This window comes from Myotis yumanensis, unplaced genomic scaffold (genome assembly GCF_028538775.1).
Source record: "Myotis yumanensis isolate MYYU_CA2020_CCGP unplaced genomic scaffold, mMyoYum1.0.hap1 SCAF_18, whole genome shotgun sequence".
Classification (NCBI taxonomy): Eukaryota; Metazoa; Chordata; class Mammalia; order Chiroptera; family Vespertilionidae; genus Myotis; species Myotis yumanensis.
The window spans coordinates 15,519,688-15,541,384 of NW_027223769.1; the positions used below are offsets into that span (position 1 = coordinate 15,519,688).

Sequence of the window (21,697 nt, forward strand, 5' to 3'; positions counted from 1 at the left end):
TGGGAAGCCAGGCTTGGTCCTGCAGGAATCGTTGGCTTTCCTCTCAGGGAAAGGAAGGACCTAACAGCTGAATGGATCTGTCTTCCTCTCACCTCATCTCTCCTGCCACTCGAATCCTCCCTCTGCTCTGAAGCAGTGTCACTGTCTGCAGGAAGCGGGGGTGGGGGGTACAGCACCACCTACGGCCTCCCCTGCCTTTGGGCACACTGGCCTTTGACTCAAGGACATAAAGCAAGCGACGTGGAGCATGTTTCTCTGGGCTTGGCCGATGTTGGTGCATGGGTGGAGGTTTAGTTTGGAGGGACAAAGGTGTCAGGTGTCCGTTAATCAATTTCTCCTGTGTGTGTGTTTGCCTGGGTCTAAGGCCAGGACTATTGTCACTGTTGTTTTTAATACATCACACTCTTCTGAAGTTCAGCTCTCAGCTGCTTCACTGGAGGGTGGTGGCTGCATGATCCTGAGATCTTGGGTAGAAACCTTAACTTTTAGCAACAAGGCTATTTGGAAATAGCAAACATTGGAAAGGAGGGGTTTGGGACGTCTGGTGCTTGTTCTGACAAGCTGATCTGTGTGGCTGCACAGTACAGAGAGCTCTTTTTATGAGCCACGCTGATAAAAAGCTGCAAATTATTATAGGTTTAGAGAGTTCTCTCAGGGTGCTCAATTCAACAGATTTTGGGAGAAGCTGGGGTATTCTGAAGGTTTGATGAAGTTGAGATTAGCTTGTATCACAAGCCGGCAGGTTGGTGGCACCAATATTTGATAGATCACACTGATGAATAGATTGTTTTCGCTTCAGTTAAAAGTTACAAATATGATTTTTAAGTGAAAGCTTAATAAAGTATTCGTGGAGCTCCGGAAGGCCCAGAGCCTGGCCAGCCGCCCCCCATCACGGTGCCAGGTCCCACTGGGAAGCCACCGTCTCCGGCCACCGAGGGCAGTTCCTCTGGCCAGGAGCCAGGTTCTGAGTTCTACCTGCAGGTGGCTTTCCTCAGCTCCTCGTAGTTGTTGCTGGGCTCTTGGGAACATACCTGTAGCACCAGCCTTCGAGCCCAAGAGAGAAGTTCACTCTGCGTCCAGAGACAGGATCCTTCAAAGTGCTTCCCTTGTGAGATGGGTGCTACTCTGGTGGCTCCTGGACAAAGGGATCATCTCGTTTCATCCTTTTCCAATTTTTGTTCTTTTGAAAGTCTCTCGAGGACCTTTTGCGTCTGTGGGGAAGTTATCCTAGAGGCAGGAGAGCAGCAGGCTCGGGCGGGCAGCCCCAGATCCATGCCCTTGTGAGAGAACGGGGAGCCTGATGTGTAGGATCTGGGTACAGGTTTAATACCAGGGTCGGTTTATACCAGTTAACTTAGGTTAAGCTCCAAGTTCAGGAAAGGAAGAGACAACACTGCCATCTAGTGGCAAATGGGGTGGACAGCGCACACAATGACAGCTGATTCGGATCCAGTTGTTCCGGTCAGAACCATTTTTAGCATCAGAATGAGTCTCTGACCCCATGTGACAGTGGCCCACGGCAGCAGGGGGTTTGCAGGCTCCTTGCTCTCCAGCCAGGGCACCGTCACCACCCAAGGAGCCAGCTGCCACGTGCAGGCACCACGCTACACTCCACCTGCCTATCTCCTCAAGTCCTCCCAGTCCCAGGAGGGAGCCAGTGACATCAGCATTCTGCATAGGGAGCTGACGTGGGTGCAGACCTGTGTTCACAGCCAGGCGGGCAGCCCCACTTCACCTGGGGGGAAGGGGACACTGTCTAGTTTGAGAGGTGTAAGTGGGACTGCAGAGAAGTGTGGCTTTCTAATTTCCCTTTGTGTGTGTTTGAAGGGAACTTCCCTGATAGGCCTTGGTCACACAGCAGTTCTGTAAGAGCAGGGCTCCTCCCCTGCAGCTTTGTCGGGGCTGCCTGGCTGGGAGGCAGGTCAGTGTGGTGGAAACGCACGCTCTTGCGCTGGTCCGCCCTCGCCAGCTGCTCGGCCCTCTCTGAGCCTCGGTTTCCTCATCTGCCAGTGAGAAACACTCCCTCAGGCTTCAGTGTGGAGAATATCTGGCCCAGAGCAGATACTGTTTCGTTCTCCTTTGCTGGATGACTAAGTATTAACTATTTGGTAAATGCAAATGTAATTCAGAAAAAAAGAGAAAAAACCAAAAGTGCAAGAGACCTGGGGTTCACCTCTACAGATTTTGCTAAATTGAAAATAATGCAGAACTTTCTGCAGTGAGGAGAAACCACTTGGGCTGCTTTTGTTTCTAAGAATAGATAAAAATGGATCTGATATTCCAATGAGTGTCTTAGAATCCAATTAGAAATCAGAAAGAGATGTTTGCTCCATTTAAGTCTTAAGTGCACCTTATGCTTAATTTCAAACAAAGCCCAGAATAAGCTGATGCAAAATGTTAAAGAGATACCAACTCCTTTTAAGCCACATACTGAACAAGAAGTGGCCCCTTTTCGCAGGAGTGTTATGTCCTCAGAGGACCAAGGGAGGGCAGAGCAACACAACCCTTAGCTGCTATACTTCTGGATCCAGGGAGGATCCAGCTCTGGGAGAGGAAGGGAGAGATGGAGGAAAGGGGAAGGCAGGCATCAGAGTGACTCCAGCCCACCAGGCAGAGCTGGTTGGGGGCTGTTGGACAAGGCAGCAGCTGGGAGAGTGGGCCATGCTGCTTAGTTGGGTCCCCAACTGGAATTGGGGTGCTTAGTTACCAGGGGTGCTGAGAATGCCTCATGCAATGAACAAAGTAGAAATTCCTGGGAACAAATTACTCCACTTAGTCACCTTGTAGAAACTGTGAACAGAAGCCAGAAAACAGCCAAACACTGACAAAGACGGGGATGACAGATCCCAGAACCTACATAAAGCAAGTGCAACAAAGTCCAGAGATCTGGCTCGTGTGGCTCAGTGGTTGAGTGTCGACCTATGAACAAGGTCAGGGTTTGATTCCCAGTCAGGGCTCATGCCCAGGTTGCAGGCTTGATCCCAGGAGGGGGGCGAGCAGGAGGCAGCCAATCAATGATTCTCTCTCATCATTGATGTCTCTCTCTCCCCCTGGCCCTTCCTCTCTCTGAAGTCAATTAAAATATATATTAAAAAAAAAAGTCCAGCCCTAACTGGTTTGGCTCAGTGGATAGAGCGTCGGCCTGCGGACTGAAGGGTCCCAGGCTCGATTCTGGTCAAGGGCATGTACCTTGGTTGCAGGCACATCCCCAGTAGGGAGTGTGCAGGAGGCAGCTGATCGATGTCTCTCTCTCATCCATGTTTCTAACTCTCTATCCCTCTCCCTTCCTCTCTGTAAAAATCAATAAAATATATATTTTTTAAGAAGTCCAGATGTCTGAACATTTGTAATAAGGACAGTAACTGCACTTATATAAAGCATTCAAGTGCACAGTTACTGTCCTTATTACAATGCTTTATATATGTCGTTTTCCTTGACCCTCTCAGTAGACCCTGAGGTAGGTGCTGTGGTTACACACATTTATAGACAGAAAACTGAGGCAAACAAGAGCAGGTGTCTTGCCCCAGGCTACCCAGCCAGGGAGTGGTGGCGCTGGGATTTGACCTGGGCACTGGCTGGAGCCAAAGCTGGTAGACTCAACCATTATGCCATGCATTGTCTTCCAGAACAAAAGGGGACCCATGAACAAGTCAGAGCAGGTTGGCCCCGAGTCCGTTATCGCCGCTTGAACCAGAATTATTCCGAATTCTGGCAGAGCCCACAACTGGGGTCTGTCTGAATTACAGACACCAAGGCAGTGAGAGATGAGGATACCTGTGGTGGTGGGGGAGACATCGAGGAGGAACAGGCTCTACGGGATGGTAGTGGAATATGGCTTCAGCCTTGAACCTGGGGAGCTATGGAAACCACAATGACAATTTATTGAGCATCTACTATGAGCCTGTCACACTGTAGGGCATTTTTCAGAGGATTGTGGTCAGAGGGATTGTTAGGGTCCGCTAAGAGCAATGGGATGGAAACCAGGCCTTGGAGACAGCGCCTACACCCAGAGCTACTGGGTCGCCTTGTGATGATGACACCTGGGCAACAGGCAGGGCTCTCCTGGAGGATGTGAATTTCCAATGCTAATATCAGCTGAGTAACCAAACTTGGCCACTGATACAGCCTCCTGCTCTGCTGTGATCATTGTGCAAAGGACAACATATGTACAACTGGGCAGTCTAATCATCCCTCAGAGGAAGTCGGAGCCAGGCCTTCTGCTTCTAGGGGCTGTAGGGTAAGTGTGAGAAGCAAGCAATGAGGGGTTTCCTGAGACATTCATGAGGTGGGGAATTCTGGCTCAGTGCATCGTAAGCTCTTCCCTTCAAGTGATTTGGACTGAGGCACGGGGAAGGAGGACCCATCCCCCTCAGTCCATTCAAGCTGCTATGAAATACCACTGGCTGGCTTATAAGCAGCAGAAATTTCTTGCTTACAGCTCTGAAGGCTTCAGCATGGTCGGGTGAGGGCCTCTCCTGGATGGCGGAACGGGTGAGGGAGCTGTTGGGGTCTCTTTTATAAGGGCACTAATCCCATTCATGAGGAGTCTATCCTTATGACCTAATCACCTCCCAAAGGTCCTACCCATTAACACCATCATCTCCAGGGGTTAGAATTTCCACATGTAAATTTTTTTTTGGGGGGGGGGGGGGCACAAACATATAGACTATAGCACCATCCATATCCACTCACCTTCTCTATGGCACGCCTGCTGCAGAGCAGCTATTGATCTTGGAGCCTGGGGGTAACTAATAGGGGTGGAAACTCTGGTGCAGTAGTGGTTACAGACACTCGAAGGGCATGGGGCACTGGCAGACCCCATCACCACCATGAGGAATTCTGTATTTAAAAGGGGGCCCAAAGGGATGCCAGGACTGCTGACCAGGATTCTGCAAGTAACACTAGAGCCCAAGGGCTTTCAGGATTAGCTCAAAGCAACGCAAAGAAGCATGAGACAGCTTCGACCAGGATTCAGAAAAAGCAAAAGTTCTCATAGAGACTACTGCTATGCTGACTATCACATGCAGAACATGACAGGGAAGGACAGGGGACAGCTGTGGAAGATGACAAGCAAGGAAGGCAAGGTGACCTCTCTGCCGAGTACAGCACAAACACTGCGAACAGCCATGCAGACACACACACCTGCCCTCCATCCTGTAACCATGGTATCATTTCTCTCTACATCTCTGATGAAGGCCACACACTAGGGCCTCTTCATGCAGCCCCCAAACATGCCAACGGGCTGGCTGGGGACCAAAGGCGCAGCTGACATTTCAGAGCTGATTCTAGCTTTAAGGTCTCAGATCTCAAAGACAACCACCATGTGATCTTAAATGTGTTTAATGCTTTGCAGAACAAACATGTTCTTTACTATTAAGTTCATTATGAACTTGAATCACTAAAAATTGTAAAGTCCATAACTGATTTTAAGCCCTAAGCAACACCACCTTTGGTGTTCAGTGATTTAACTTAGTAAACTCTGTGCAAAGTCATGAACCTTTCCATACATTTTCAATCTCCAAAATATAACTAGTAAGTTGCAGCATAGCCCTCTGTCCCTTTGCCAAGAGTGGAGAGCAATGGCTCAAGTCACCATGGCTGAATTATGTTCTAAGCTTAAAGAAAAACCTGCTCTCACCGGGGCCATGTGCCTGCATCCTTGGGAGGCTGACCGATCCACCTGGGATGACAGCCGGCAGAGGCTCCAAAGCTTTCTGAAGCCACAGGTGCCACAGCACCGACCCTGGGCAGGGAGCCAGGCCAAAGGCAACAAGAGAATCTTTGGGAGAAAGCACTGCATCCCCGCCCAGTCTGTGTCCACCTGTACCTGCCACCGTCTCAGTCAGGGCCCGTACCTTTCCTTGCATCATGGAAGTTAGGGCCCGGCCTGCCAGTGTCACCCTGCTGTGGGCAAGAGAACACAGTGTCACTTCGCTTTACTAAAAGAGTTCTTCCCTTTTGATACATCATCACCACCACCACCCGACCCCCCCAGAAAATTATCCTTTTCCGAGCCGGGACGTTACATCTGCTTCAGGCAAGGTTTAAAGTTTGCTGTTCTTCTGGAACTGGGCCACCAGGTTGAGGACCTGCTCAGAAGCCTTGATGTTCTTTGAGCCGAGGTAGGAGGTGCTGTTGGTGGCCGTCTCCTCCAGGAAGTACCGGTAGTTGACCATCATGCCACACGAGCCAGTGATGCCCTTGAAGCTGAGGTCTGCCATCCAGTTGATGCGCCACATCACAGCCCCGTTCTGCAGGTGGAAGTTTGCCACGGGGTTCAGGGCGTAGCCCCGGTGCTTCTCTCCATACAAGTACCAGGCACAGAGCCTCATCAAGGGGGCCTGGAGCGCCTTGGCCAGCTTCTCGGACGTCACCCACTCGTTACTGCTGAGAAGGGCCTTGAGGGTCTCATTAAGGGGACACCCTGTGACCGCAGAGATTTCTTTATACTCAGAATCTGTAAATAACTCACTCCTCCCATGATCCTTTGCTTGTGAGTTCAGAAGCCCCAGGAGCCATTTGGTGAAGCCAGGGATAGGAGACAGACTTGAAAATGTCCCAAGGTGAGGAAACTCTTTCTGTAAGGCACGTAGGGTGGGGAAAGGAGGTGGAGAGAACACACACACAAAGAGAATTCAGCAGGGGTGTCACTGACCCAGAAGTACCTGTCCATTTATCATTTATGTACCATTAGCCTGGGTATGCTGTGTGGCTTACAAAGTGACGTTTGATATGCACTGACTTTCTTCTTTCAAAGAACATTATGCATCTGACGTGGGCCAGGCCCTGGAGGCATCCTGAGCCCCCAGGCAAGCCTTTAGGTGGTGTCTCCATCTGCACCATGGAGAGGGTGGCAAGTCGGGGAACGGCGGGAAATCAGAGCCATGCTGCGAAGTGGGACCTGGTGTACAGTCTTCTGACTGTAGAGTGTGTCTTTCTGGCATACATTCTCCACCCATAGATATCTGTGCAGCCACACAATCTGGTTTGGTGCTTGGCACACAGTACCCAGTGACTGTTCGTTGAATAAATAACTGATTTCCCAGCTATACCACAGTAGGTGCAGGATGGGATAGAAGGGGAGGCAATGGGTCTTTTTCCACATCAGCCATACAGGTCAGTCATTATTATTCAAATTACAGAGATCTCAATGATCATTTTAAAAAATCCAGTATTTCTGGTTTATAAATGTAATATATATGCTCACTACAGAAAAAATTTTTAAAGATTTCTGACAGAAGCAAAGAAAACCATAACACTCTGAGACAACCACTCTCAATAGACAGAGTATAACTCCTGGTCTTTCTCTAGGCAATTTTCACATGGGTAAGACTGTTATTTTATATCCTGCTTTATGAACCTATATCATGACCATTTTCTCATTATCATTACAATTCAAAAACAATTTAAACAACAGAATATCCAAAGGTGAGACTATCGCATTACTTTCCTAACCACGCTGTCACCGGGCATTGAAGTGGCTGTTAGTGTTTGCTGGCAGAGCCCCGACGAGCACTCCTGTGCACGAGGGGATACGCTTCCTTGAGATCCTCTCTGATGACTCTCCGGCGCAGAGCCAAGTGGTGGCTGAGCAGCCAACCGTCAGGATAGCTCCTGGGCCGAGGGGCTCACTCTGACTGAGAAACAGAGCCTGTGGGTGAGTCCCCAGGACCCCGGATTCTGCCCCCTTTGATCGCCTGTCTTACAAAGTCACCCTCTTCCTGCCCCATTCATTTACACCTTCAGCAAAGAAGAAAGAAAGAAGTTGATATTAATTAGACGTGGCTTCTTACCACCTCTGGGGAAAAGAGACAGAGTGATTCTAATGAAGCTGATATGCATCTGAGTCCTCAGATTTAAAATTGATTATGAATTTAATACGAAGCACATACACATTTTAATTCCACTCCGTCTCTAAGGAAGAACTTGGGTTGCAGCTGTGTTGAAACTACCCAAAGCGGAGAACATCACTCTCAGAGCCAATTATTAACAGTCCAATTATTTTACCTAATAATTAGATTCTACTCATTATAGTTTACCCTAGCCCCTGATGAGACAGTTTTAAAAAGCCTAGACCCAGAGTGAACCTGAACAGTGCTGCTGTAGGATGGTTAAAGTATTTTTAAAAGCCAGTCTTTTGTAAGCTGTCTGGTCTAACCTCGACACTCCCTCTAACGATGAGAAAGCCCAAGCTGATGAAACCTCAGGGGTCAGAAGCCTGGAGAGTGGGTGAGGGTGGGTGGGCACAGTCAGGTGTGGCTAGAATGACCATACAATGTATCATCCAAACTGGGACAGGTGAGAGTGGAAGGCGGCACTCCTATTGATTATGCTGCGACAACACGTGCAAATCAGAATCCAAATCCCTGAGAAGCTGATGTCCTCAGAACACATCTGCATTTGTGGCCAAGGAAGAAGCTCGTTTCTTGACACCATTTTCTCCTCCCCTGAGTGGTTTCAGGGCTCCCAGGAAGTGCCTCTGGCACTTTGCTAAACCCTCTTCCTTACCCCCAGCTCATATCGCATCCCTTGCCCATCACCAATCCTAGGACCTGGTCACTGACGGCACTGCAGCCGGGGCGCCTCACTCACCTGCAGCTCCTTCACCACGCGCTTTATGAGGAAGGTCCCCAGCTCCACCCCCTGCAGGCCTTGCTGGGTCAGACTGATGGAATAAAATATGGCGGCGGCGATTTTGTTCTTCTCCTCTGTTTCTGCCGGAGGACACTCCTTCACGATTGACTGCAAAACACGAATGATGGTGGTGAGCGGGCTTGGATGCTCTCACATCCTGCACCTCACCCGTTCACTTCCGGCCATGAGACATCCTCTCAGGGTGTCCCCCTCAAGGACCAGGCTCTGAAGACTAAACACTCCTGAAATCTGGTCTGGTATCTCCCTGAAGGTGGCAACGGCACAACTTCCCTGGGTTGTGTGCTCAATGTCACGTCATTTCGCTCTCCTTGAAAGTCTCGTGCAAACCTTGTTGAATAGCAATTTATGTCCTTTTTGTCCTTTTCAGGCCGCTGTGCAAACTGAAATGTGATTAATCTGCTCCCCTTCAACACCCAGAGAGAACACCGACCCTTCGTCTAGGCCACCTGCCCCTTTCTGTAAGGCCTGCTTGCTCCCCGCTTTAGTTATTTGCACTCCTTTCTCGGAACTATAGTGTTTTCCATCTCTCAAGAGACCAGTGAGTCCTATATACTTTGTCTTTCAAGAAATTTACCTTTTCCTGACTTTTCTATGTACCTTTTAAAAAAATATATATTTTATTGATTTCAGAGAAGGGAGAGATAGAAACATCAATGATAAGAGAGAATCATTGATTGGCTGCCTCCTGCACACTCCCTACTAGGGACCGAGCCAGCAACCCAAGTATGTGCCCTTGACTGAAACAGAACCCAGGGCCTTTCAGTCCAAAGGTCGACGCTCTACCCACTGAGCCGAACCTGGTAGGGCTATGCACCTTTTTTATTTTGTGCCACATTCTTGTTTTTCCTTGAACAAATATGAGATATGACTTGCCACGTCTGATTTTATTAGCTTTGAGTTTTGACTACGTTGTTTTTTGAACCCTAATACTCTGCAGGTCACTTGACAATAGTGGAATAGCGGGTGGTTACCTTTTAGTTTGCTTTGATGAAGGCACCAGCTTGCTTCTGAACACAGTTACACTACTCTAACTTCCATCAGCTACATTTGATTCCTAAAGTTGGGGGTGGTTGACCTAGAGCCCATGATGAGGCCTGGGAGTCCACAAATTTTCTGAAATTCTGGATGGAATGTGCAGGTTTGCACTATGTCCCTGGGGAAATGTCCTTGGCTTTCATCCCCTTCAGATGCTCAAAGAGTCTTTTCTGTGACTCCTGAAAAGGTAAGAACTGCGGCCGTAGGAAAGTGGGGTAGACAGTGAAACAGGCAGTGCCACCTCCTGGGGCTGAGGCCAGGCCTCTCTCCTACACCCGTGCTACAAAGGACAGACCTCACTTTCCATCATTATTAATCTTCATCTTGGTGATTTATTTACTTTGCTTTTCAAGAATTCTGTAGGTTACCTTGTGGTTCCTTATTCAAAAATTTCCGGCAACTCCTTTTTTAAAGTTTTCAAAATAAAAGTGAATCTTTCTTTGGTTATACAAATGAGATACACATAGTGTGCAAGAGGCAAAAATAAATACACAAAAAAGGAATCGCAAATTACTCCAAAACCTAACACCAAGTCCTGCTGTTAGCCATTTGATGAACAGAACTTTCCAGGCCTGTCTCCTTGGCTATAGGTAGGTATACAACACAAAACTGTGTATTCACGTAATTCTCTCACAGGCCCAGATGCTCAATTACACACACACACACACACACACACAGACACACACACACACACACACACACATGGTGGCTGCCCTAAGGGCTTTGGCTAGAATCCCAATCCCACCCTTAATTATTCTATCATCACAGGCAAATGACTAAAGTTCTCCTAAGCCTCAGTTTTCTTAGGTCTAAAACAAGGACAATCATTGATAATACTAGAAATACCTAACTCACAGAGTGCTGTGAGCAGTAATGCATGGAAAGTGCTTCGAGGGCTGACAGACACTGAGCAAATGCTCAATCAATATTATAAATAAGATCATACTGCACACGCTATTCTGTAAGCTGGTTTTTCTATGCACTAGTTTGTCAATGTTGGCTTTCCATGTCAAAAACAGAAAACGAAATCAGTACCTAAATACACTCTTCTGCCCCCATGCGCCTGCAGGAATGTCCCATGCATGAGGATGTACCAGATGGATATGCCATCATGTCTCTAACGCACCCTCTACAGGTGGAGCGGTCATCATTTCCAGCCTTTCAACACTGTACAATGCCGAAACCACCTGCACTCTTACATCTGAGTATCTCCCCAGGATAAATTCCTGAGAGTGACATTTTTTTTTTAAGGAAGACTGGTTGAAAGTTTATTTGAAAAGAATCCCCAGATCTCTTCCCCAATTTCCTGATGTGAGGCAACTGACCCTCACCCAGGGAAAGACTGGAGTTTTATTCTTTTTTTTTTTTTCTGGGGAGTTTTTTTTTTTTTTTATTTAAAAAAAATTTTTTTTCATTGATTAAGGTATTACATATGTGTCCTTATCCCCCCATTGCACATTTTATATTTTAATAGATATCACCAAACTGTCCTCAGAGAGCTAGTAATAATTCTGGTGTGAGAGTATGCCAACTCTTTAAAACACAAAATCCTAAGGAACTTCTCCCTGGTGATCAAGAACACCTGCTCATTTGCCTGCTCAATTTCTCTACCTTCTGATACTAGAAATGCCACCCAGAGGGCCCATCCTGTGACCTGGTATCGTCTCTCCAGCTTCCGAACAGGCCATTTCCATGCCAAAGCCTTTGCCCACCACAGCCTCCTGGTCTAAGCAAACCCGCTGTGATCCAGGTGTCCCTACCTTCCCTCACCTGTCTTTACTTCGTCGAGATCTGCTCGATTCCCAGTCCCCACACTGGTTCTTCTGCCCCCATGCGTCTGCAGGAATGTCTCAGACATTCTCGCCCACTCCTTAAGGAGAAGCCAAGCTTGCCGCAGGCAGTGTCTGTCAAACATGGCCCCCATCACCTCCATTTGATGAACAGACCTGGCAGAGTTCTAGGCCTGTATCAGACACACAGCACTGAGTCTCTTTTTTAATCACATGTTGTTTAAAACTACCCACAGGCACTTAACAAATGCTGAAAAGATGAACCATGCCCCCTTCCTTCTCTTCTGCCCTCACAACTCTTTTCTGCCCCAAAGATGTTCTGTAATAGACTTCAACCCTGTCTCAACTCCAAGTCAGTAGACCCAGATGAATGCTGTCCTTATTTCAAAACTGTCTACATACTACCCATCTACATTCTGTAGCTACTAAATTAGAGGTTTTATCCAGCAATTCAAAAATCCACAAAAGCCTAAAGCTTCTGAAAAAGGGCATAAAACCAAGTTTAAAAACCTTAAGGGCTCCGTAGGATGCCTGCCTGCCCTGAATTTACGCCCGCAGGTACCTGAATGTTGCTGGAGATGTCACTGGTCAGTGCCACATGCAAGACCACCAGGGGCTCCTCGGGGGTGGAACAGTGAGAAAAGAAGTAACATCTTCTGTATGGTCCGACACGTTGTTTTATATCCATCCAATTCTTTACAGGGTGCACAGCCTCAGACCTGATAAGATTGTAATGAGGTAAGACAAATGTTCAATTATAAGTTAAATAATCATTGCTGATTCTGATTCATATTACTCACTAAAGTCAAATAAATCCTTTAAATATAGCTTCAATAGCCTCTTCAGGAAAATTTAAAGAAAATTATTTTAATGTGAAACAGCAGACTAAAAGGAACTACAATTAATGACCACTTTACACGCAAAACTGTGCTCTAATTTTTAATACCCGGTGTGAAGATTAGTTTGCGAGGTCCCTGGGAAGCAGTTATGCAGCAGATTGTAACGCAGAAACTAACCAGATGCTTAGGCGTTGAACATGCTATGTCTTTTATTTCCTTTGAATCTGCAGTTTGAAGTCAATGTTGCAAACACAGGTCTCTTGGTTCCCTTTGACTAGCAACCTCAGCCACCCACTGTTCTGTCTTCAACATGTGCAATGGCAACAGTGTCTCGAGTCGGTTACAGCTCAAATAGTACAACATTTTCCAAACCTTAGATCATGTAAGGCAGCACGAAGTGTGAAGATCCCGAGGCGGGAAGAGCTGCCCATTTGTGAGAACAACCATGACATATTAGGCTGCATTTTATTGTGTCTTTGACATGTTGGAATTATGTTCAATATTGTTAATTTAGAGGTTTTTATCCCAGGGAGAAATTTTAATGATGAGATAGATGCTGTTTAGATTAATGCAAATACTCGGTCCAGTGAATTCATACAGCTCTGATAATGGGGTCTGGAGAAAAGGGGGTCCCTGTGCTTTAAATACGAGGACATAAATGAGACCCTGCATGTCACCTGCGGGGACAGCCACATTTGTGTTTGGGTTTTATAGGGTTGGAACAAAATGTACATGTGAATGGAGACTGGCTTTCAGCTAAGATATAAGAAACGTGACAAGCTGAGTACTTACTCACTGATTTTCTGAAGCACTTCACATGGCGAATGCCAGGTCACGCGTTCGAGGTTTAGGAATCCCGAAGAAAACCACTCCGTGAGCATGCCTTTCAGCACACCATTCATTTCCTGAAAAGAAGAGAAAGTGTCAGCTTTCCCAAGCCCATCTCTGCACTGTCACCAGCACAGTGAACTAAAACACGAAACACAGGCTCAAAGGAGACCGCAAGATGCTTCTCTAAACGGCCTTTTCTGAGACAGCACTACTGCCCTCTGACCTCAACCAAGTTACACCGAATGCAGCGCTTCACTTCAATCTGTAAGATAGCTGAATGGGAGCAGTCAACTTGAATTAACTTTCCCAAATCAAATAATATGCTCCAATTGATTCCATAGTGAACACAACTAAAGCCAGTTAGCAGAACAGTGAGTGGTGTACCGTAAGGGAGGCACTAACGCAGGCAGCACAGAGCTCCAGTCCCATGCCCTCAGGAAGTTTCTGATAAGCCAAAGCATCATTCCTCGTTTCCTAGGAGAAGCAGGCACTGGGTCCAGGTACCCTATTTCATCAACTCTAAGATGCGCATTTTCATACTTTAACATCTCTCAGGTCAGGATGCATCTTTCAAAAGAGGGCAGGGCACAATTTAACTGATAGCATTTTCCCCCCTTAATGGGACATAAAATAATATTGTATCTGACAATCAATGCATTCAGATTTGATGAAATTATTCTAATTTTACTTCACTTACTTATATCCGATCTATTTCTGAAAACTGAGTCAACTTTACTACTGAAGATAATTTTCACTGAAACCTCCCAAGCAAGATTGGAACAAGAGGTGCGTAAGGAAAGGACAGGAGCAGACCCGTCTCAGATTAGCCTGCTGTGACCACACTGAACCTGTAACAGCAGGAAGCTTTCTATAGCCAGAGTGGTGGGGGAGGGGGTAAATCTAGGACCAACTGGGGAGACACAGAGTCAGACTCAAACTGAACTTAAAGAGCTTTTGAATAGCTAGGGCTGTCCACAGATGTCCTCCTAGGAGTGTGAATCTCCCCACGGAAGTGACCAAGCACAGGGTCGACAATGTGATGGAGCTGTTTTAAAAAGGATTTAAGCGCCCTGGTTGGGTGGCTCAATTGGTTGGAGTGTCATCCCATACACCAAAGCTTGCAGGTTCAATCCCAGGTCAGGGTGCATATAGGAAGCAACCAATTAATGTCTGTCTCTCTCTCTCTCTCTCTCTCTCTCCTTTCCTCTCTCTCTCTCCTTTCCTCTCTCTCTAAAAATCAAGAAACATATCCTCAGGTGAGAATTAAAAAAAAAAAAGCATTTAGCCCAGCCGGCATGGCTCAGTGGTTGAGCATCGACCTATGAACCAGGAGGTCACGGTTCAACTCCTGGTTGGGGCATATGCCTGGGTTTTGGGCTTGATCCCCGGGGTGGGTGTGCAGGAGGCAGCCAATCAATGATTTTCTCTCATCATTGATGTTTCTATTTCTCTCTCTCCCTTCCTTTCTGAAATTAATAAAAATATATATATTTAAAAAATAAAAAAGGATTTAAGCATCTGATAGGCAGTTGGACCAGATTACCTTTGCAATTCCTTTTAACTATTGATTAATTCCACAATCTAGTCTCCATTACTTGGCTCCAAGCTCTGAAAAGGCACCGATCATTTCCAATTCATTCCTCTAGTTCCCAAAGCATTCAGTGGGGCCGCCCATGTGGAAGATGGCTAACAGTTTGATATCAAATGAAAAAGAGAAGAAAAGCTGGAGAATTGGGGATTAAGAAGTAGAAGGAAGGGAGGATATGAGATGTCATTTGCCAGGCAATACAGAACGGCTCCTTATGAAACTGTATTTACTGCATTTGGCTTCAATGGTTCTTAATCTTCCTGGAGTCCTCACATCCCCTTAAGCATGTGATAAAGACCAGAACCCCTTCCCCAGAAAAATGCACACACATTAATTAAATTTTGCATACAATTTCCTGGGGTTCATAGACCTTTTGAAACGCAACTATGGATCATCCCCAGGGGTTCATGGACCCCAGGTTAGGAACCTCTGCACTAAATGGTTAGAAACGGATTAGTCCAGTTTCATGTAAAATGTACTGGCATCTCTATTACATTCATAAGAGAAAAAGCTGGATCTAGTTTCAGTATTAATTTAGAAATAATTATTAAAGAAATGATTTGGCTGATGAAAGCTCCTCGTCTAAAAGTCTCTTCATTCTATTTTGGGCTATTGACAGCTATAAAATGTGACACTGGTCACAAGAACCGGGAATCTGGGTTAAAGGTTACATGTCTCCACTTAGTTCTGACAGTACAAGAAGCTGTTCAGGCTGGGATGAGCCACCTCTGCAGCAAGGCTACCGAATCACAGATAGCAGGAGGGAAAGAAATCACTGCTGCAGAAATCTGCTCATTAATCCTGCGATCCTGTATCCACAATCCCAGACTGAGAAATACAGCTCCCAGGACCACTGTGGCGATGCCAGTCAGTGTTAGGTCTGTCTTTTCTGGACTGCCAATTCTTCTTATCCCGGGTGACTGTTCAGAAGGCCAGCCAACTCTTTCAGCAGAGAAAAAGCTGTCTCCCAACTGCCCTCTGAAGTCTTTGGCTATAAAGGTCTCCTCATTTTTGATGTGAAGAAGAGTTACTTTTCATTGCTCAGAAGCTCTGAGGGAAGGGAGCTGAAAGCTATGGGGAAGGGTCATAGTGCTGAAGTTACAACATTTTAGGTACAATTCCAACTCACGCAGCTGCTACACTCCAGGTGGCTGGGGCCCACTTTCCTACCTACAAATAAGGCTTTTTTAAAGGCTAGCTAAGCACAGAATTTAGTAGAACCAACAAGGACCACTATACTAACTTAAAGCAGGATAAGTCTCCAAAAAATGTTGTACGACAGTGCCTACCAGGGCTGGGCATTGCAATGGTGAGGATGCTAAGTGTGTCTGACACACGTTTAGTCCTTCTCTTATGTTCCACCTATGCACACCTCTCATTTCACCATAGTTTCTATGTTTAAATCACCCATCAATAAACCCTTTCATTTTCTAAATGCCAACTTCCCTCTAGTGCCCACAGATTGAACAGCACTCAGACCTTCTGCTATAATGGGGTTCCGTTCAGTTTCATTGGGGATTTAATCTCAGAAATCTAACTCTTCAACCCAAATGGGCCTTTGGGAATGTTCCTGGGGAAAAACAAAAAGCCTAGAAACCAACACAGAAACCACATACCACCCTCCCCTCCACATAACCCTTCCCCCCAATGTTCCACACACACACACACACACACACACACACACACACACCTCCAAGCAGGGCTGGGCACACACCTACAAATTTACAGGGCATTTTGTTCAGGAGGCATCTGTGTATCGGATCTGCTATGTTAGAAAACAACACAGATCTTTGACTTTGCCAGGTTGTAAAAACTTTCTTCAACGTAGCACTTGCATCTTCTCAGCAGAGACTTGACACTTACTCTGAACTTATCAAAAAGGATTAAGATCCTCGTAGGAGAGAAAAGAAACCTGTCTGACTTAAACTGTCCAAGGAGAGACAGACCCATGTGGCCTCATGTCTTTACTCTTCATCCTAGGCGACACTCGAAATGCAAGTGTCAGTCTTCTGGATTCTTCCCACATTTCCAATAATCACAACCCTTGTTCAGAGCAGAGGTCTTAACAAACCTACCCTCATTTGTAAACCGTATTTTTAGTAAAGCTCCACCATATCCCTCAGGGCACTGCTTAGAAGAGAAGCAGGCTGACCTTGAGCATACCAACCACCAGCTGAATTTCTCACCTCAGTGCAGAACCAGCGGGCCCAGGGAGTTAAGTGGTTTGGCTAAAGGCACATAAAATCGTGCCTCTAACCAGTGGATGGCAAAGACAGGATTGGGAACCTGTCTCCTGTCTCCCCACCCAGTGCTTCTTCCACTATACTGTCTGGCCAAAGACACTGAGAATCAGCATCCTGTCTGGCCTCACATTGCTAGTTATTCTAAAGACTCCAGTAAACGAGAACCCATGCCAGCCACACAGTGGACCAATCCATTCCAGGGTAAATGCTCAGGTTAAATCCATTCCAGGGTAAAAGCCCACATGTAAACCAGTGTGTGTTCACTTGACTTTACCTAGCAAGCCCTAAGGTCAGCAGGGGCCAGGCAGGTAGCATGCCTGTGTGACAGGGTGTCTGCTGTGTGCACACAGGAAGGGGGGCTGACATGGGGAGCAACTGTGGAAGAGTTCCCCACTCCCCAGTGTCACAGGCCCCTGGGGGTCTGGGACTCCTGCCCTACAGCACCACATGCCAAACGTCTGGTGGTTTCTAAAACTGAGTCCCTAAAAGCAAGAAGTTCTAGCTCTATCCCTTCTTTAACTTGAAGACAAAATCCAGAATGAGACAGAAGGGAATCAAGATGGACACTAAGTGACTCTGGTGATAGATTACAATTTCAGATCCCAGATGACAATTTTTATAGATTAAAAAAACTTGAATGATTTCAATGATAAGGATTTAAAAAAATTTTTATGTAACTATGTAGAGCAAAGAAGGGAATCACCAGGTTTAGCCACTAACAGACATACTAGATCTAAGGACAGGATATTCAGGTAGAGAAACGGAGGAGGCATGATAGAAACTAGAAAAGGTTTCTGCACCCAATGTGTCCACCACGTGCAGAGGCAAAGGTCAGGCTATCACTATTTATCCTTTGTTCAAGAAATATCTTTGTGCCCAGCTGGTGTTGTTCAGTGGTCAGGGCACATGCCCGGGTTGTGGGCTTGATCCCGTGTGGAGCGTGCAGGAGGCAGCCATCAATGATTCTCTCATCATTAATGTTTCTATCTCTCTCCTTCTCTGAAATCAGTAGAAATATGTATATATTTTTAAAAAATATATTTTTGCTGTAGGTACACATTTCCCCCTCACCTGCGTGGACAGCTTGGTTAAATAAATAAAGGAAGCCTGAACATCTGAGGACCTGGTGCTCAAAGCCCTGGATTTCCCTGGGCAATCTCCTCTCTTCCAAATCAAGTCTCAACATCACAGCTTTCAGCTGCCACTATGTTCCTTCTCCACTGCAGGGTAACTAAGCATTTTCCCATGTGGGCAAGAGCAAGGGGACGCATTGAGTAATGTGTCAGAGAATCAGAGGATTAGAACAGGATGAGGCATTAAAAACCTCCCAGGGCCAACACACGCTGAAATCTGCCAAGGGCAGCCTGAATGTCTGATGTCTCTCTCCGCTGTGCAGAAACCCTCCCAAGCCCTCTGGGCTTCCTTCCAGGAGCAGAACCCTGTGAGTGGAGCAATCTGACATCAAGACAAATGGCAATGATTAGTGTGCTGACTTTGTCTTACGGCGGGGCACACAGGAGTCTATCTCAATGCTTCATTCATCATTTTGCTATGCAAGAAGTTTAAGACAAGGTTTCCAGTTTTCAAGGAGCTGATCATCTAGTTGGGAGCAGAGGAAGTAATTCCAACACTAAATTCTTTGGTTGATGTATACCATCCAAGTGAGGGGCGCAATAATGTCAGGAAGCTCAAAACTGGGTGAGACCACTTTGAGCTGGAGTGGCTAGAAAAGCTGAGTGAATGAGCTAAGGGTGGAGGCAGCTCGTATGCTACCAGGCCTCCCAAGCAGGCATCACACAGGGATGTGGGTTCAGGAACTTTCCATCTAAGAATCAGCATGGCTGGAGAGGAGAGAGTAATGGAGCGTCAAGATGGAAACGTTGTCCAGGATGGTTTGTTGTGCATCATAAATGCCAAAGGAAAGACACTAAATGCGATCCTTCTGGGATGTGAAGCTCAATGACTTTTCAACAATGGAATAAAGGCTGACCTCTGGTTTAGAGAAAGATGGGCACTGGGATTGCTGATAAGACAGACGCTTGCACCAAGTATTAGAAGGAGTAAATACAGTCACAACTAGAGAACCCTGAACCCCTGATCAGTGAAATTAAACAAAGCTACCAATGAACTGATTGTTTTACCCGCCCTCCACTTTAGAGAAAAGGGCAAACTCTAAGAGAACAAACCCATTTTAGATCCAGTTAAAAATGGTCAACTCCAAGAGTCCCTGCGTAGTGATGAAGTACACAACTGTAGAGCCACTGAGACTAACTCCCTCACCAGCTCTGTACTCTGGGCACTGCACCTGGCCTCATCTATGACACAGTTCCCCATGGCTTGCTGAGGAGGAAATGAGCAAATGTATGAAAAGCACTCTTCCCATTCTAGGACAGAAACTCCTGTACCAGGTGACCTGGGAGTCTGGAGCAAGCCTCACACAAGATAAATACTAGACAGCCACATGTTCAAGGGTGGATAGACGATTTCATTCTGAGACAGGTGACATTCTACCTAAGTCTCCAGACTCCTGTGCAGTAAGAATCAAGTTCCAGTAGGCACCCAGACTCTAGACCTCGGAGATCGGAGACCGCAAGTTCTAGTCATCTCTGTGTATTTCACAGGACTTCTTAGGACGACGGCTTACACATAATGGGTTGCACAATTAACTGTGCTGACACAATCCAGGTTTTTAGAAAGGCTTTTTGGTGCTCAGTTGGGTACCCGTTCCAAGTATACCACACAGGTGAAACCTCTCAGCTACAACAGTAAGTCTTTGTGAAGCATACTAATCATGAAGGAGGCATGCCAGTCTCTTAAAACTAGGCGATGGCCTTATCTAACAAGCTGTGCACAGTAAGGACTGGAGCCAGACATGACTAGAGGGAGCTAAGATTCAGAAAGCCTGGGAAGGGAGGGGACGGGGTTTGGGGACTCATCATGGGGTGTGCAAGACTCCAGGCAGGGGAAGCGCAGTGTCTGGGGCTGGAGGAGTAGTGAGGACTACAGAGGGGCTGCCACGGGCCCACGGACCTGGATGCAATGGAGGGCACGACCCGGGCTGTCCCCGGCGCCAGGGGGTCGGGACGGCCCTGGCGGGGCCTTACCCGGACGTGCGGCCCCTCCACCAGCTTGAGGGCCTGCGCCTCGATCAGGTCGGCCCGCAGCTGCACCAGGAAGCGCACGCCGCCGTCCAGCTTGCTGATGTGGTGGAAGAGGCCGCGGTAGCGCGGCACCAGGGCGTAGCGCAGCCGGTCCTCGGCCTGCAGCAGCACGGCCGCCTCCCGCGGCTGCTCGCGCAGCTGGAGCACGCCGGCGCTCTGCTCGGCCACCTGGCCGTGGTCCACGCCGAAGCCCTGCGCCAGGCGGCTCAGCAGCTCGGCGCGCTCGGCCACCTCGGTCAGGCCGCCGTAGAAGCTCACGAAGTCCGCGCACTGGCCCTCGGCGGGCGCCGGCGTCTTCTCCCGCAGCTCGTAGACCGGCGTCAAGGGCACGGCGCGGCGCAGCAGCTCGTCCATGGCCCGGTCCAGGGCGCCCGACACCGTCGGCCGGCTCGACAGCCGGGGACCCGGCGGCCGCTGCGGCCGCGGGGGTAACCGCAGCGGGAGGAGTCGCCGCACCGCCAGACCTGGCCCGAGGCCTCGCATGGCGCCGGGGGGCAGCTGCCTAGGTGACGCCGCCACCACTGATGCCGTGTTCCGGCTTCCGACTTCCGGCGCGTGCCGGTCCTATTGGCCGAGGCCCAGGGACGGGCGGGGCGGCGGCCTATCGGAGGGCGCGGCGTCGGGGCGTGGGGACGGGGCGGGGCGCGGCCCGAGGCCAAGTGCGACGAAAGGTCCCGGCCCGGAGGCGGGGCTGGAGGCGGCTTCGGGCCTCTTCTCCGCCCCCCAACCCCCCTCCGACCTGCAGCCAGTCGCCCGCTGTCCCCGTCCCCGCCCCTCCCTGCTCTTCCCCCACCGCGCCAGCGCCTTCCTTTCTCTAGAGCCGAACTCTCCCACCGCAGGTGCATGGGAATCACCCGCGGAACGTGTTAGCCTGCGGATTCCTGTTCGCGCGTCCCAGAGATGCCGGTTCAGTGTGGCTAGGCGGAGCGGGGAATCTGCATGACTACCATGTTCCGCGGTGGTGATGCTCTGTCAGGGTAGCCTGGGCGCCGTCATTTCGCCGTCAGGGTCTGATTATACAAGTGACTCCCAGAGCTGCAGCCCTTCTCTCTGAGCTCGGAACCCAGGCCCCGGCTGCCCCTGGCGAGCTGTTCATGGGTGCGGCCAATGGGGCTCTCCTGAGCGCCCGGTTCCCAACCTGTTCCTCCCTCCTTAGTATTCGCTCGCTCGCTCGTTCGTTCGTTCGTTCATTCATTCATTCATTCATTCATTCATTCAACAGACTGTTTATTACCCACTTGGTATGTGCTAGGTCCTACATTAGGTACGGTGATAAAATAATGAACCAGGCAGACCTGATCATGCCCCATGGAGTTCAGTCTAATGAAGGAGACTGGCGATAACATAAAACTAAACGTGTTAAGTTCTATAAAGGAAATAAACGGCGGAATCATATAATATAGAAGGGCCAGCGTGGACTTCCCACTGTGAACAGGGTCATCAGGGAAGGTCTCTCTGAAAATGTGACATTTAAATGTAGGACCTGGCAATAATAATAACAATGTTTAGAAAGGGGAATAAGTGTTGGTGAGGATGTTGAGAAAATGGAATTCTC

At 48.1% G+C, this 21,697-nt stretch overlaps 1 protein-coding gene across 1 annotated transcript; it reads right to left on the reverse strand.

The window, feature by feature from the left end:
• Positions 1–5,324: 5,324 nt before the first annotated feature.
• Positions 5,325–20,632, reverse strand: MLYCD (malonyl-CoA decarboxylase). Its single transcript, XM_070399130.1, has 5 exons — positions 20,086–20,632; positions 13,112–13,224; positions 12,043–12,199; positions 8,593–8,742; positions 5,325–6,578 (listed from the first exon to the last, which is right to left on the reverse strand). Exons 1-5 carry the CDS (start codon positions 20,623–20,625, stop codon positions 6,045–6,047), a joined length of 1,494 nt encoding a protein of 497 aa, XP_070255231.1. The 5' UTR covers positions 20,626–20,632; the 3' UTR covers positions 5,325–6,044.
• Positions 20,633–21,697: the final 1,065 nt, after the last annotated feature.

Coding starts and splice junctions, on each gene's coding strand:
- MLYCD (XM_070399130.1), bottom strand. CDS start 20,625: ATGCGAGGCCTCGGGCCAGGTCTGGCGGTGCGGCGACTCCTCCCGCTG. Junction 13,225..20,085: donor TGGAGGGGCCGCACGTCCGG/GTAAGGCCCCGC, acceptor TCTTCTTTTCAG/GAAATGAATGGTGTGCTGAA. Junction 8,743..12,042: donor ACATCTCCAGCAACATTCAG/GTACCTGCGGGC, acceptor CGTGTTTTGCAG/TCAATCGTGAAGGAGTGTCC.